This window comes from Suncus etruscus, chromosome 6, assembly GCF_024139225.1.
Source record: "Suncus etruscus isolate mSunEtr1 chromosome 6, mSunEtr1.pri.cur, whole genome shotgun sequence".
NCBI lineage: Eukaryota > Metazoa > Chordata > Mammalia > Eulipotyphla > Soricidae > Suncus > Suncus etruscus.
The window spans coordinates 96,505,840-96,521,793 of NC_064853.1; the positions used below are offsets into that span (position 1 = coordinate 96,505,840).

At 40.9% G+C, this 15,954-nt stretch overlaps 1 protein-coding gene across 1 annotated transcript in view; it reads right to left on the reverse strand.

Moving 5' to 3' along the window:
• DGKG (diacylglycerol kinase gamma) overlaps positions 1-15,954 on the reverse strand; it is a 241,428-nt gene that overhangs the window by 136,627 nt on the left and 88,847 nt on the right. The window contains exons 7-9 of the mRNA XM_049775830.1: positions 11,130-11,179; positions 4,308-4,382; positions 3,533-3,655 (exon numbers count right to left, since the gene is read on the reverse strand). Of these exons, the coding sequence (XP_049631787.1) occupies positions 3,533-3,655; positions 4,308-4,382; positions 11,130-11,179 (248 nt within the window). The remainder of the gene's footprint in view (positions 1-3,532; positions 3,656-4,307; positions 4,383-11,129; positions 11,180-15,954) is intronic.

Genomic DNA, 15,954 nt, shown 5'->3' on the forward strand with positions numbered 1-15,954 from the left:
TTAACCTAGCATTATTTAAATTCTGAAAATACTAGAGGGGATGGATAATATAGTTGGTAAGGTGCTTGCCTTGCACATAACAGGCCCAGGTTCAAGCCCTAGAACCCTATGTAGACTTCAAAGCCTGCCAGGAGTGATTCCTGAGTGCGGAGCAAAGAGTATGCCCTGATCACTGCCAGGTGTGGCCTCAAAACAACAACAACAACAACAACAACAACAGCAGCAGCAGCAATAAAAGAAAGATAGAAATATCTGAATAGTCTTAAAACCATCAAGTGACAGTTATTGTATATTTGTAGGATTTCATATTAAATGGTCAGAAAAACTATACTTAGAAGAATAACTGATGGCATGGGAAATATTAATGATACTTTGTTTATTTTTTCCTCTAATAAAAATTCTTCCTTACCTCATAGATAAGCCACACTTCCCACAATTATACACCTTTGCAATCATACACCTTGTCTGGACAGGAAGAATCACAATTTTTAGCCTCACTGAAGAGGCTATTTCATCCATGAAATCTTTCTCAAAGTTCAAACACAAAAAGCACCTTTGAGGCTGGTGGCGAAGGTGATGAAACTACTACAGAAAGATTGGATGGAGTCAGGCTCACGAGTCAGCATACTGAATTTAAACTCAGTTCTTATTTCTGGGTGAGTATTGGTCCCTCTCAGACCTTCTTTTATGCTTGCCCTAATTTTTGCTCTATTAAAGAATCTCCCATTCGCTTCTCTCTGGACCTCCTGGGTCTTTCCTTCCTACCACTTCAAAATTTTGCCTTTTCCAAGTTATATAAAATTATAGTTTTTGTTTTTGCCTCGAACAGTTTTCATTTCAGTTAATAGATTCAACAATTGAACAAATGGTTCAGTAAATGATTGATTTGTTCATTCCTTTGACCAATACTGGCATCAAGGTATTTCTTTATAAAGTGAAAGACGCCTGGGAATACCAGGTGCTGTAGGCTTAAAAATAATCAATAAATGTTTTATTTAAAGCCAAAAAAAAATAAAGTGAAAGACTCTGAGTAAAGCTCAGAATCAAGTACGTGATATGTGGAAAACCAAGAGCTAGACAATAGGGACACAAAAGGAAGCAAAGTATTTTTGTGTTTAAGGAGATAGTTATTCTTGTTCAGGATATAAAGAATCAGTGAATTGAAGAAGTTGCATAGATGGCCCAATACCAAGAAGTCAAACTGTAGGCAAATAGCATTTCAAAGACAGGAAAGAAATTTTAGCACTTTGTCAGCACCTAGCTTCTTCCTCATGGTAACTGCCATTTTATCCAAAAATACCATTATTAACTAAGTCAGTTGGAGGACTTTCCTTTTCTTAGATACTGTTTTCAGAGCTACAGGGTAAGATGTAAATGAATCTGGTCACAGGCTGCAGTAACCTTTCTGCTTGAGTTATAGCTCCATCCTGTGGCTCTAGTGTTGCATGTTGGAAGTGATGGGATGCTGGAGGAATCTGCATATGACATTCTGCGCATGTCTGGTTTTAAGCTGCAGTTGCACTGAAAGGACAGATTGTTTCTCACAGATCCTAGTATGAGACTCTCAGTGGCCATGGGTGTGTATGTGAAAATATGTGAAATGTGATTGATTAAATATAAATAATTTGTTTTTGTGAAATTAAAAAAACATAGAATTTTTGATTAATAAAAAATAATTTCAAATTTTTTGTTGGCTATTTTCTTGGTATGAGTTATTGATTTCTTAGAAGGTTGATTTGGCACAGAAAAGAGTGAAGAGATCTTAGGCCTTTGGTCCTCTATAAAATAATGAATCTCTAGGCAGAATTGGGATTACTTTAAATATAACATGCTTAAATCAGAAAATAGAGATTGTTTGGGGCCAGAATGTCAGTTTAGTGGTAGGAGTTTGCCAGTATCCTGTATGGTCCCTCGAGACCTTCCAGGAGTAATCCCTGAGCACACAGCCAGGAGTAAGACCAGAGTGTTGCTGAGGTGTGGCTCAAAAGCTAAAATAAAGCATTTTTTGTTTCTGTATGATTATAACATCCTATATTTCCATGTTTAAAATTAAAACTAAGAATATTTGACAGTCCATAAACTATTATTCCACATTGATTTGAATATTTTCCTAAGTGAATATTGATGACAGGAGTAAATTTGCTTTTCTGAGTGTCCCCAGTTCCTAACGCAAGTGGATTCTCACATATAGAGGGATCCTGGAAGGAATCGTTGACTGAAGGAGGGGTCTGCTGCTACTGTTAGTGGCAGATCATCTTCAGTAACCACTAAGAAGTACCCCTGAGAAAGTCCCTTCTTCCTATGACCATTCATCTATTGATCAAAGTTCACAAAGCTCTTCTCTAGCCCTGACTTTTCCAATTTTAGTATATGTGCTGCTGAAGCGCACACATCTAGCCCTGACTTTTCTAAGGACTAAGAAGGGAGCTGTATAGATCCTGGATTCTTGATTTCTGCCTGGCCCCTAAATTAGAAAGAGGGCATGCCATGAGATGATTATAGGATTCTTAGTTCTTGGGTGTTGAATTGAAGGCTCAGGTTTTGTCTGGAATTGAAGCTATGTCAGATGGTGACATTATGGACAGTGATAATTAGCCCACAGGCCTGTGTATTCCCAACCCTGGGGAAAAAATGGGAGATTCTTTAATACATTCAAAAGTTATCTCATCTGGGTCTTTGAGAAAGTTATTCTTTTGTCTACAATTTTCTTTTCTTTTCTTTCTTTTTTTTGGGGGGTGTTTTGGGTCACACCCAGCAGCGCTCAGGGGTTCCTCCTGGCTCTACTCTCAGAAATCGCTCCTGACAGCCTCGGGGGACCATATGGGATTCTGGGATTCAAACCACCGTCCTTCTGCATACAAGGCAAATGCCCTTACCTCCATGCTATCTCTCTGGGCCTACAATTCTCTTTTCTACCAGACAAACCAGATCTATCTATCCTTAGAAACCAGTTTCACTGCCCTCCTAACTTTTTCTCCATGATTGTTACTGTCAAAATCCTTTAGGACTATATACAGACTACTGAGTTTCTTCCCACTAGTCTCAGTCCTAAGTGGTGAGGTGTGAATCGAGGACCTTTGAAATCAGATTCAAATGTATTCTGTTTCCTCCTTTTACTGCTTAGATTCAGAATCTTAGGTGGCATCAGAAGAAATTGCGAGCAAAGTTTTTGATTATTGGATAATATACCATCCTAAAATCTCCTACCTCACAACAGATTACTCTATTTTTCCTTTGCCCTTTTCTTGTCTTAGAATTTGTTAAAACCTAACTTGTATAAAATGGGTAAGCTTCTTCTTTAAATTTTCCTGTTGTAATTTCCCTTTGTCTTATTACCTACCTGTGTATTTTCATAGGACTCAGAATTTCATTTAGTGAATAAACTGACAAATGAATAAACAGAAATGGAGGACTTTAGATCTGGCCTTAAAGAGTTAGTGTGCCTACTGGGAAGTGTGTGGCAGAAACCAAAGTTCCACATGAGGTCCTGTCAGAATTGAAGAGTGCTCTGAACTGAAGTTTACTTTCTTACAGAATCATCCATGCCCAGGAGGACCAGCAAGGGGATGGTGGTCATTCCTCCATGGACCCATTCCTCCAGAGACACGAAGCCATCCCGGTCGTAGTCCATTCCTTGTAACATTTCTTTCAGTATCTGGAATTCAGAGAGCAACATTTGTTTGCTTTCATCCTCCACTTCTCTACCTTCCCACCCTCTTCTTTCTCTTTCTTCTACATAGAGTGGTTTGAATTTCACCCCCTTTACATTAAGTCAGTGTGAGCAGAGCTATGAAGGAGGAACTTGAAAAGCAGCTGAGATGCTTTTAGGAGTTCCATTCTAGCTCTACCTAAACCTGATTATGCGGCCCTGAGCAAATCATCCTCTCTACTCCCTCCTTCCCCTGACTCCGGAATTCTGCTTTGCTTATTTGTGAAATGGAAGTATTACTGCTATATATACTGTGTTGAGGATTAAAGATATTGGATATAAAATGCCAATAACAATTTTTATTAGGAACCCCTAAGTATAAAGATTGCTGTTATTATTAATATTTTCTGGTTACTAAAAATTTCAATTCTTTTCTTTTGAGTTCTAAATTCTTTGACTTCTATTATAAAAATTTAGCTCAGACAGAAAGGTCAGGAGGAGTAAGTTGAATGACATTCACATGCTGGGAGCTCCAGAAGGTAAGTAAGTCTAGGGGTGTCTGCTCTGGAAAATTCTGTAGTCTAGTTCTCTGGGGGGAGGGTTCCTCTTTTATTTTTGAAATTAATTGGGAAGTCACTCCATGCTTCTGGAAACTTACAGGCCTTAGCTCCGTGGGATCCCACTCCAGGTACTGGGCGATATGTAACATTTGGTTGGCAATACGATCCATCTCCTAGAAAGCATCCAGGGGAGAAATGAGCTGAAGATGTGTGGTCATGAGCAAGGTTTATCAAACCAGGTGGGAAGCGTGGCAGGGCAGAGTGTGAGACGAAGCCATGCCACACCCTCTTTCATGATGAGCTCACCATTTGTTTCTGCTCTTTCTGCCTGACCACATAGCTCAATAAGGATATGTTGTTCACAAATGGCACAGAACATGGATGTGTCAGAGGGATTTATAAATTTCACTGAGCATGCACTTCTCTTGGGACACCAGACCTTCATTTCTTCCCCTTTCCTGTATTTTGATTAAGGGAGTAGAGAAAGCACTGCCATCTTCTCTGTGAATAAAGCTCATGGAATGCCCATAAGTACTTAGAAGGAGATTCCCTATTGCATCCCCAACTCTACTGCTTATAGTTTCAGCTACTCAAAAATCTCGCAGGGATCAGTTTCAGTCAGGTGCAAGGCTATTATGTTGGTCCTAGCTCTGGCACTATGATTTAGATGCTTTTTGGCAACTCCTCAGCTTCCTTTGTACTGTGTCCAGCTGTGAGCTCAGAACTCTGTGAATAGGAAATTAATGAGGGGGATCATGAGTCAGACTTTTTCTGGTCTCATGACCAGTTTTTATGTAATCTTCACAGACATGTTGGTTGTTTATGAATCAGCAGACTGAATTCCACAAAAGCACACTGCTTTGGGAAAAGATCTGCATTACTTGGATATCATCTGAAATAGTGCACTTACTATGCCAGGCACACTAATAAACTGAAGCAAGATTAAAAAGTGTTACTTCTATTTGGTAGAATGTAAGATCTAAACAAATGAGCTAAAATTGTATTTCATTTAAGTTAAAGTATAATCCTTTAGGGTCAGAGAGATAGTTCAGGGGTTAAGGCATTTGCTATATTAGCTGGTTCAATCCTTGATACTGCATATGTTCCCCTGAGTTCTACAAGGAATGATTCCTGATCACAGAGCCAGGATTAATCTCTGAATACCACTGGGTGTGGTACAAAATTACAAAAAACCCAACCCACCCAAAGACCAAATCCTTTAAAGAGGGTCTGAAAAAATAGGTCAAAGAGAGAGATTTGTATGTTTGAGACAAAATTCAATTCCTATTATTGCACAACCAATACCCCCTTCCCCAGGTCTGGGGACTGAATTGTCAGGCCTACATCTTTGGCTTGGTCAGTGCTGGGAGTGACCCCTAGAACCCTGAGCACTGCTGGGGAGTTCTCCTAACAATTTTTTAAGAAACTGAAGAAAGGTACCAGTGGAAGGAAATGGGCATAAAGGTGGAGACAAGGCTTGGCAGAAACAGTTTGTGAATCTTGTTGAATCCAAGACTCAGTGAGAGAACAATGTGATTCAGTAGTTGAGATATTCAAACTTTAAAACAGAGTGGGAAAGATTCTGAAAGAACTAATCTTCTTATATTTCCCTTAGATGAACCGAATGTGGATACTTACAGGGTTATGAAGGATGAGTTTAATATTGTGCCTGCTTTTAAGAATAACATCAATAAACTTGAAGTTGAACTACAAAAAATGTGAGACAACTGGGAAATTTGATGTTGGAGATGTTTGGTCTACACTGGGGTCTGCATTGCTTGGACACTATATCTCAAATAGTATACTTGTATCAGGACACACGTGACATTTCTACCAGATGAGTTTGTTGTGTACATAAATATTTAGTGGGGCAACTATTTTAGCTAACTCGAGGGGAGAGGGAGCTGGAAGGATAAGGAGAGAACTATTTGGGGTTGAGGGTTAGTCTATTTGGGGGTTTACAACTGACTTGCCTATTACGTCTAAGACTCATTAAACTTTGCAAAGTCCCTGACTTCCAACCTCTACTTCTCTTCCATCATTTTGAGGGTTCCTACTTCTCACTCATTCTCACCTCATTCTGAAATTATGATGGTGTGAATCCTTGGGCAATTGTACCCTTGGGTACAGCTTTCCTCTGTCTGGAGGATGTGCCTTCCATAGAACTATTTCTCATCCCTTTCAAGTTCCATTCAGAAACTTCCATCTCAAGTTAGGGAGCTGACATTCTTTTTGGCTCATCTGGCAAAATTACAGTTTTTTTTTCAAAATATATAGACATGTATTTGTATTACTTTATGACATTATCTTCAATCAAAATATAAGGAATTTGAAATATATGAAAAGTATAGAACCACAAGGTACCATCATCAGTCCAATATTGATATTCCTCATCGCCTCCATCGCCTCCATCTCTTCCATTTTTATCTCCTCCACTTCTTTCATCTTTATCTCCTCCATTGCCTCCAACTCCTCCGTCTCCTCCAACTCCTCCATCTCTTCCATGTCCATTTCAATCTTCATCTACCCCACCTCCATGTCCTCCACTTCTTCAATCTTCATTCCCATCTCCTCAACCTCCATCTCCTCCGCCTCTATCTCATCCACTTCCATTTCCTCCACCCCCATCTCCTCCACCTCCATATCCTCCACCTCCATCTCTATCTCTATTTTCTCAGTGTCAGAAATGTTGCTTGCCCTGGACAGAACCTTGGAGCAATGGGGGACTCCGGCAGTTGGCAGGTACTGTGACATCATGAGGCATTTGGGGTACTGTGACGTCATGGACCCGAGGCTAGAGGAGGGGAGGGGGAATCCAGAGCCCCTTGTGCCCTGTAAGGCCCCGGAGCCCTTTCCTCGCTCTCCTGCTACATTCTTGTGCTCTGTGTCCTCTGCAGAGAGAACACTCTAGAAGCTCAACGCTTGCCACGACCTGTGCAAGGGCATCCGAAGAGGAGCCCCAGCGCAGGGCTGCCATCATCCTCTCTCAGGCCCCGCCATCACATCTTCCGGGGCCACCTTGCCATCTTAGCCCTACCGGGGGAAGGACCCCGATTCCTCTATCTCCGCCCAACTCACCCCTTCTTTCCCCAATCCACTCACCACCTCTGCTCCCTTTCCTGTACTCAGGAACACTAGAACTACTTCCCCACCGGTCCTCCTCCCCTCTGCTCGCCTCCCCTTTTCCTCCAGCCACCAAACTCCTTCAATTCAGGGACATCTGTGTTGAGACACCGCGGGGGTACCTCGGGCTTACTCCAGAGATCAGGGCTGTGCTTAGTATCAGAGGGCCCCAGAGGCCAGATCCAGTGTGTCTTGGAGCTAGACCGCATTGTCAAGCACTGCCCAGGCTGGCAGGAAACTGGAGCCCGGCCCAGGTCATGAAACTCATTGAGTGTCTGATCATTTTTTTTTATTTAAACACCTTGATTACATACATGATTGTGTTTGGGTTTCAGTCATGTAAAGAACACCACCCATCACCAGTGCAACATTCCCATCACCAATGTCCCAAGTCTCCCTTCGCCCCACCCGACCCCCGCCTGTACTCTAGACAGGCTCTCCATTTTCCTCATACATTCTCGTTATTAGGACAGTTCAAAATGTAGTTATTTCCCTAACTAAACTCATCACTCTTTGTGGTGAGCTTCCTGAGGTGAGCTGGAACTTCCAGCTCTTTTCTCTTTTGTGTCTGAAAATTATTATTACAAGGGTGTCTTTCATTTTTCTTAAAACCCATAGATGAGTGAGACCATTCTGCGTTTTTCTCTCTCTCTCTGACTTATTTCACTCAGCATAATAGATTCCGTGTACATCCATGTATAGGAAAATTTCATGACTTCATCTCTCCTGACAGCTGCATAATATTCCATTGTGTATATGTACCACAGTTTCTTTAGCCATTCGTCTGTTGAAGGGCATCTTGGTTGTTTCCAGAGTCTTGCTATGGTAAATAGTGCTGCAATGAATATAGGTGTAAGGAAGGGGTTTTTGTATTGTATTTTTGTATTCCTAGGGTATATTCCTAGGAGTGGTATAGCTGGATCATATGGAAGCTCGATTTCCAGTTTTTGGAGGAATCTCCATATCGCTTTCCATAAAGGTTGAACTAGATGGCATTCCCACCAGCAGTGGATAAGAGTTCCTTTCTCTCCACATCCCCGCCAACACTGTTTATTCTCATTCTTTGTGATGTGTGCCATTCTCTGGGGTGTGAGGTGGTATCTCATTGTTGTTTTGATTTGTATCTCCCTGATGATTAGTGATGTGGAACATTTTTTCATGTGTCTTTTGGCCATGTGTATTTCTTCTTTGTCATTGTCTGTTCATTTCTTCTCCCCATTTTTTGATGGGGTTAGATGTTTTTTTCTTGTAAAGTTCTGTCAGTGCCTTGTATATTTTGGAGATTAGCCCCTTATCTGATGGGTATTGGGTGAGTAGTTTCTCCCACTCAGTGGGTGGCTCTTGTATCCTGGGCACTATTTCCTTTGAGGTGCAGAAGCTTCTCAGCTTAATATATTTCCATCTGTTAATCTCTGCTTTCACTTGCTTGGAGAGTGCAGTTTCCTCCTTGAAGATGCCTGTAATGTCCTGGAGTGTTTTGCCTATGTGCTGTTTTATATATCTTATGGTTTTGGGGCTGATATCGAGGTCTTTAATCCATTTGGATTTTACCTTCCTACATGATGTTAGCTGGGGGTCTAAGTTCAATTTTTTGCAAGTGGCTATCCAATTGTGCCAACACCACTTGTTGAAGAGGCTTTCCCTGCTCCATTTAGGATTTCCTGCTCCTTTATCAAAAATTAGGTGATTGTATGTCTGGGGAACATTTTCTGAGTATTCAAGCCTATTCCACTGATCTGAGGACCTGTCCTTATTCCAATACCATGCTGTTTTGATAACTATTGCTTTGTAGTACAGTTTAAAGTTGGGGAAAGTAATTCCTCCCATATTCTTTTTCCCAATGATCACTTTAGCTATTCGAGGGTGTTTATTGTTCTGAATGAATTTCAAAAGTGCCTGATCCACTTCTTTGAAGAATGTCATGGGTATCTTTAGAGGGATAGCATTAAATTTGTATAATGCCTTGGGGAGTATTGCCATTTTGATGATGTTAATCCTGCCAATCCATGAGCAGGGTATGCGTTTCCATTTCCATGTGTCCTCTCTTATTTCTTGGAGCAGAGTTTTATAGTTTTCTTTGTATAGGTCCTTCACATTTTTAGTCAAGTTGATTCCAAGATATTTGAGTTTGTGTGGCACTATTGTGAATGGGGTTGTTTTCTTAATGTCCATTTCATCCTTATTACTATTGGTGTATAGAAAGGCCATTGATTTTTGTGTGTTAATTTTGTAGCCTGCCACCTTGCTATATGAGTCTATTGTTTCTAGAAGCTTTTTGGTAGAGTCTTTAGGGTTTTCTAAGTAGAGTATCATGTCATCTGCAAACAGTGAGAGCTTGACTTCTTCCTTTCCTATCTGGATTCCCTTGATATCTTTTTCTTGCCTAATTGCTATAGCAAGAACCAACACTTCTTTGCCTCCTTGATTTCCTTTCTAACACATATCAACTCTAGAGCCTCCAAATACTCTATTCTGCTTCCTAGTATGTGTGTGCTCTGTGTTGAAATGAGAGTTTCATGAAGGCACAAACTTGTTAGTCAACTTCACTAATGGATGCTCATCTTTAAAATAGTGTTGACATATGATAGATGTGCAGTGCATATTTGTTGGTCAAATGCCTGACAGTCAGTTATTCTCCCATGAACCACCCCCAGCACTGCACAGTGTCTGGTGGGAGCCCAGGAGACACCACAGAATTTAGAGGGATTGGAATGAGTTTGTCTGACTCAGTCTCAGCTTCATTCACATCAGCCTCAGAGCTTTTCTGTCAATGATGAGTGATGACAAGATATATTGGTTTCTATCTACCTTTTGCCCTCTCTCTTTCTACTTTCTTCCTTTTTCTACTTTTTCTTCTTTCTATTTTCTTCTACTTTTTCTATTTTCCTCCTTTGCCTCCTTTTTTCTCCTCTGTCTAGTTTCCTCCTTTTCCATCTTTCCCCTCATTTTAAGATCTCTGAACTATTTACTCCTGAGAGAAGGAAGAGAGGTAGGAAAGGAAAATTTCAGAAGTCTCCAGGTGCAGTGGGTGGGCTTACAGGTGCAGACATGATCTGGAACAAACTTTATGAGAGGAAGCCCTGGCTAGGATAAGAGCACATTATTGGTCACCTAACTTCCTCCTGTCCTCTTATACAAGTCTTACTACGTTCCCTCTTCTTTTCTGTCCCTGTCCCTAGCAGAAATTTTTGGAATTAATTTTTGAACTGATTGGGAAATGAAACTAAAGGAGGTATGAAAGCATCTTTCCATTTTGAGACTTTGCAACTCAACTTTTGGAGTTGACAGCCTTCCAGACTGGGGATTGTGGGAGATGGAGAAAGGGTGGAAAGTAGGGAGAGAGGGAGAGAGAATTATTAATTTTTTAATAATTCATCTGCTAAATATGCAACAAGAAAAATGTTAGAAAATTTAAATTTTTCCAAAAGAGAGAGACAGAGAGGTGGCGAGTTTGTGGCGTTGGGGTGGTGTTCCTGCTTAGATTTTTGTTGCCTGTACTGAGACTGTTTATTCCTAGAAAGAAAGAACTAAGAGCTTTTAGAACCTCCCTTCACTTAATCCTTTCTCCTCCAGCCTTTTTCAGATCGTAAGAGTGAGAGATGGGGCTGGAGTGATAGCCCAGCAGATAGGGCGTTTGCCTTGCATGTGGCCGACTGGGGTTTGCTTCCCGGCATCCTATATGGTCCATGAGCTCGCCAGAAATAACTTCTGAGTGCAGACCAGGAGTAACCCTTGAGTACCACCAGATGTGACCCTCAAACTATAAATAAACAAACAAATAAGGAATGAAAGCTTACTGCTTGGTCCAGGAGTCCATTCTCATCTGAATCATAGAGATGAAACATGACTGCAAGAAACACAGAAAAATGAAGCGTGAGGAGACCTCCGAGCCCTCTAAGAACAAACTGCCTGACACTTTGATGGCCCTGCCTTTAAACCAATTCTGACCAAAAAGAGGTGAAGAATTTGTAACCAGCTAACCCACATTAACCCACATCTAAGGCACAGTCTGATTTCACAACAGAAGCACCATGAGTAGGAGGGGAATCAAGTTCTCTTCTTCCAGGACTGACCAACTGTGGTCAATGAGATGTTGCCTGTAGGGCATGCACATTGCATTGCTCTCATCTTCCTTGGGTCACAATTCAAAGCCAATAATAGCTGATGATGGGATTAGAGGCACCAGAATTCTAGATGAATTGCTTCTATAGTACAGATTGTGGAATTAGATTCAAATTTAGCACAGATGTCCCACTGCAGGGTGTCAAATAATTTAACTAACTTCTTTGGGTTTAATTTCTTTCCCTTAAGATAGACGGAGATAACAATAGTTTCTTCTTTGAGTCAATATGTGAAAACTGAATTTTTTAGTTTACAGAGATTCATATGTAAATAAAGAGCAAGATTTATGGTCCTAAGAGAATAAAGAACATGAATAGAGTTTGTAAAAAAATAATTAATTTTCTTCACTGATAATGCTTATATGTGAAATTTAATATGTATCACATACTTTGAAAATTTTATTATTAATATTTAATTCTCAATAATGCTTTTAAGCAGTTTATATTATATTTAGTTTTCTAAACGTCAATATGCTGTTCAAAAACATCCTTTATCCTGTTCTAGTTGTATAGGACGATGATGTAGGACAAGGAAGTCTGTGACAGAAATTTGAGCAGAGGACTAATTGCTCATTTAGTAGCATGGCCTTGGGCATAACATTGAGGCTTCTATGCTTTCTCATATGTAAAGGAGATTAATTGGATCTATCTTCTAGGGTTCTTGTAAGTTAAGAGGAAATAATGCATTTAAAGTGCTTAGCAGATAAAAGGTCTCCAGTGATGAGGATTATTATTGCTTTAATGACATTGACCACCAAAGGGCTTGCAGGTCAATATTTCCCAGACAATACATTTTTGCATAGCAAATAAAAAGGATGGCTTAATTTGTTTACAATTATTAAAATCAGGGGAGAAATCAAATTTATTTTGTTCAATTTTTTAAAAAGTGAATTAAGATGGGGGACTGGAGAGATAATACAGGATTCAAGGTACCTGCCTTGTCCACAGTCAACTATGATTCAATTCTTGGTACAGAACCAGGAGTAACCCTAAGCACCATTAGATGTAGCCCAATCTCACCCCTCCCCCAAAGTGAATTAAAATGAAAACACTATGGGACAGATAAAATTATTTTGGTGACAAAAAATGGTGGAGAGAGAACCAAAGGATTAATTAGAGATGGAAGCATCATAATCAGTGCCAATGTCAATTAAGGAATTAATTTCTTCTCTGGGATTAGAAGCCTTCACCAGCATGGAAAATAGCAAGGCTCCAGGCCAAAGGCCCTTTTACCAAGCTTAGGGGGAGGCTGTGGGACTTAGCCTCCCCCCAAAAGCCTTCCCTTCCTTCTTCTTGGACTCTGGAGCTGTCCCTGGGTCCCTGTCCAGGGGGCCAGCGAGGTGGGTGCTGGGGAGGAGTTTAAAGGGGACCTCAGGCTTTCCCCAATCCCGACCCTGCACAAGAGGGGCTGTCTGGGGGAAGTTGCTGGCAACTTTTTTTTTTTACCCCCAGTGTCCATTTTCAAACCACATGAGGCCTAGTGCCCCCATGCATAAAGTATAGATAGTTTAATAGGATATTATAAGGTTTGATTTATGTTCATAATATACATAATGTCTATGTTGTATACTCTTCTTCCCCCATTGGCTCATCACCTTACAGGCTCATTTCTAGTCCTTACTCTTACCCCCACCACCTATTACCCCACATTTAACCATTTTTACCCTCACTTCTTGGCTCCTCATGAAGCAGATCATTATCTCATTCAAGCCAGTTGCCAACCAGCTCCCAAAGTGAAAAAATAGACTCTCAGCCTAGAGAACGTGTCACTTCATCGCTTTTGTCTGTTCGTCTGCCCAGCCCTCGCTGTCCATGTGGCAGAGGAGAGAGGAGACTGTGGAACGATGGTGTGTAGGAAGTTGGGAGGGCCAGCCTCAGTCAGACTGCCTGGGTGGGGGTTCTCTAGGAAGGGGAGATGCCTCTTCAGAACAGAATTTCTGCCTATGAAATAAAGGCATGTGTGGATGTGTGAACATGTATGTATGAGTAAGAATATTTAATTGTGAGTGTGTTAAGTGTATAAACATAAGTGTGATTATGTATATGTAAGTATAAGCGATTCTGTGTGTATGTGAGTGTTAGATTACACTCTGCTTTTACCCAAAACAAAGGCGATTCCCAACTTCCTCTTTCTTTTCACCCAGCCCTTTGACATGTAAAATTCCATCTAGACTAGATTAGCTTGATAAGTACTTTTGTCTCTCACTGGACCCTGTCCCTTCCGGTTGGATTTGATCTGGTCAGTCAAGAGAGGTTTCAGTTTGGGGGGCCCAGAGAGCCCATGAGGTAAGAAGTTGCCTGACTCGATGGTTTTCGCCTTATGACTGGCTGGATTTATTAATTCTTCCTGGCTACCCTGCTTCACCTAGGTTAGAAATGTGGATTTATTTTACATGTGAGTGTTTCAGTGTGTACATGGGAGTCTATGAGTATGTGTGAGGATGTGTGTATTGAGGGGATGTATATGATTGTGGATGTATGTGATTGCATGTGTGTATATGTGAGTGTTTGAGTATATGTGTGAGTGTTTATGTGGGTGTGTGTGAGTATGGAGCCCCCATGTCCCTGAGATGACACGTGATGCTCTGCAGTGGTCCAAAGAGCATGCACTGACCCAACTTCTCCCCACTTCCTGCTTCATACTGAGCTGGAGTCCTATGACCACAGAACAGGACCCTGGACGTTCGAGACTGGGCCCCACAGTGCAGCCCTACAGAAAGGGAGCTCAGGAGGGTGTTTGAGGCAGAGAAAAGGAAAAAAAGGGAAAATATTACATATGCAAACAAGTTCTTATCTAATAGAGACAGGATTTTGTAATGCAGTTAGGCCTTATACCCTGAACATTAGCATAATGACTTGGCTCAGGCCTCAGAAGAATGGGCATTGCCCATACATCCCTGAACCATGGATGCCATCTATGGAAACAACCACAATTGTCTATAACACTACCAGGAAGCAAACCTCTACCAGGGAAGACCCTACCACTGCTCTGGCATTGACTTACTCTAAAGAGTGCTCTCTTAACATCCAGACAATTTAGCAATAGCAACAACCTGCTTGCAGGGCAGGTCTCTCCATATCTAATGGTGAAGTGAAACTAGAGGACGCTCCACATCAGCCTGATTTCAATAAAGGAAATGCACAGAAACCAGAATCTTTAACTACAGGAACCTGACACCACAACAGCTAATGTGTGAAAAAGTTTCACAGGGACCATGGAGATTGAGTCAGGGGTTGGACAGCCTGGTATGCCTGGAGCCCAGTATGCCATAAGAGCCAGTCTTATGCCGGGGAACTTCAGGGGTGAGGTCTCCATGTATTTAGGCCAAAGCTTTTTTTCCCCCTTTGCCCCCTATTTTGCTGGGCCTATGCAAACTATGGCGATTGCCACTCTCACACTGTTACTACTGTATTTAAAAAAAAAAACACATCCTTTAAGAAAGAAAAAAAAAAAAAACACAGCTTAGGGGTCGGAGAGATAGCATGGAGGTAAGGTGTTTGCCTTTCATGCAGAAGGTCATTGGTTTGAATCCCGGCATCCCATACGGTCCCGTGAGTCTGCCAGGAGCGATTTCTGAGCGTGGAGCCAGGAGTAACCCCTGAGCACTGCTGGGTGTGGCCCAAAAACCAAAACAAACAAACAAACAAAACCAAAAAACCAAAACAAAAACACAACAAACAAAAAACAAATAAAAAAACACAGCTTAAAAAATAGTGACTGTAGTAAAATGCCTGTCTCGAATACAGGCAAGGGATGGGAAGGAAGGAGAGGGAGTTTTGGTGGTGGGAATGTTGCACTGGTGAAGGGGGGTGTTCTGTTTATGACTGAAACTCAACTACAATCATGTTTGTGATCATGGTGTTTAAATAAAGAATTTATATTAAATAAAAATAAAAAAAAATCAGTTCCAATGTATGCACATTCACATAGATAAGACAAGCAAGTCAATGGAAAAAATGTGAATGCTCACTGAATGTTTGACAAAAAAAACTTTTTTTAAGTGTGACAATGTTATTGTGGTTGTACTTAAGAAAAAGTGCTTTTGGGGCCAGAGAGATAGCACAGCAATAAAGCATTTGCCTTGCACACAGCAGACTCAGGAAGGATGTGGTTTGAATCCTGGCATCTCATATGGTCCCCTGGGTCAGCCAGGAGTGATTTCTGAGCATAGCATAGACCCAGGACTAACCCTTGAGTGCTGGTGGGTGTGACCCAAAAACCAAAAAAAAATTTGTTTTCTTAGAAGTACATAGTAAAATAGTGACAAATAAAATTATATGATATCAAAAATACTGCTTCAATATATAACTAAAATAAAATTGATTATAAATTGCAACTGTTGGAGCTGGAAATGCCCATCTATATTTTATCTGTTTGATATAGATAAAACTTACTCTTTTATCTAGGCTTGATATTTTATAACAGTTTTAATGTGGTTTATTTTTTATGTTCACTACAAGTAGAGGCCATGTATGAGTCACTAATATGAAAAACTGCCAC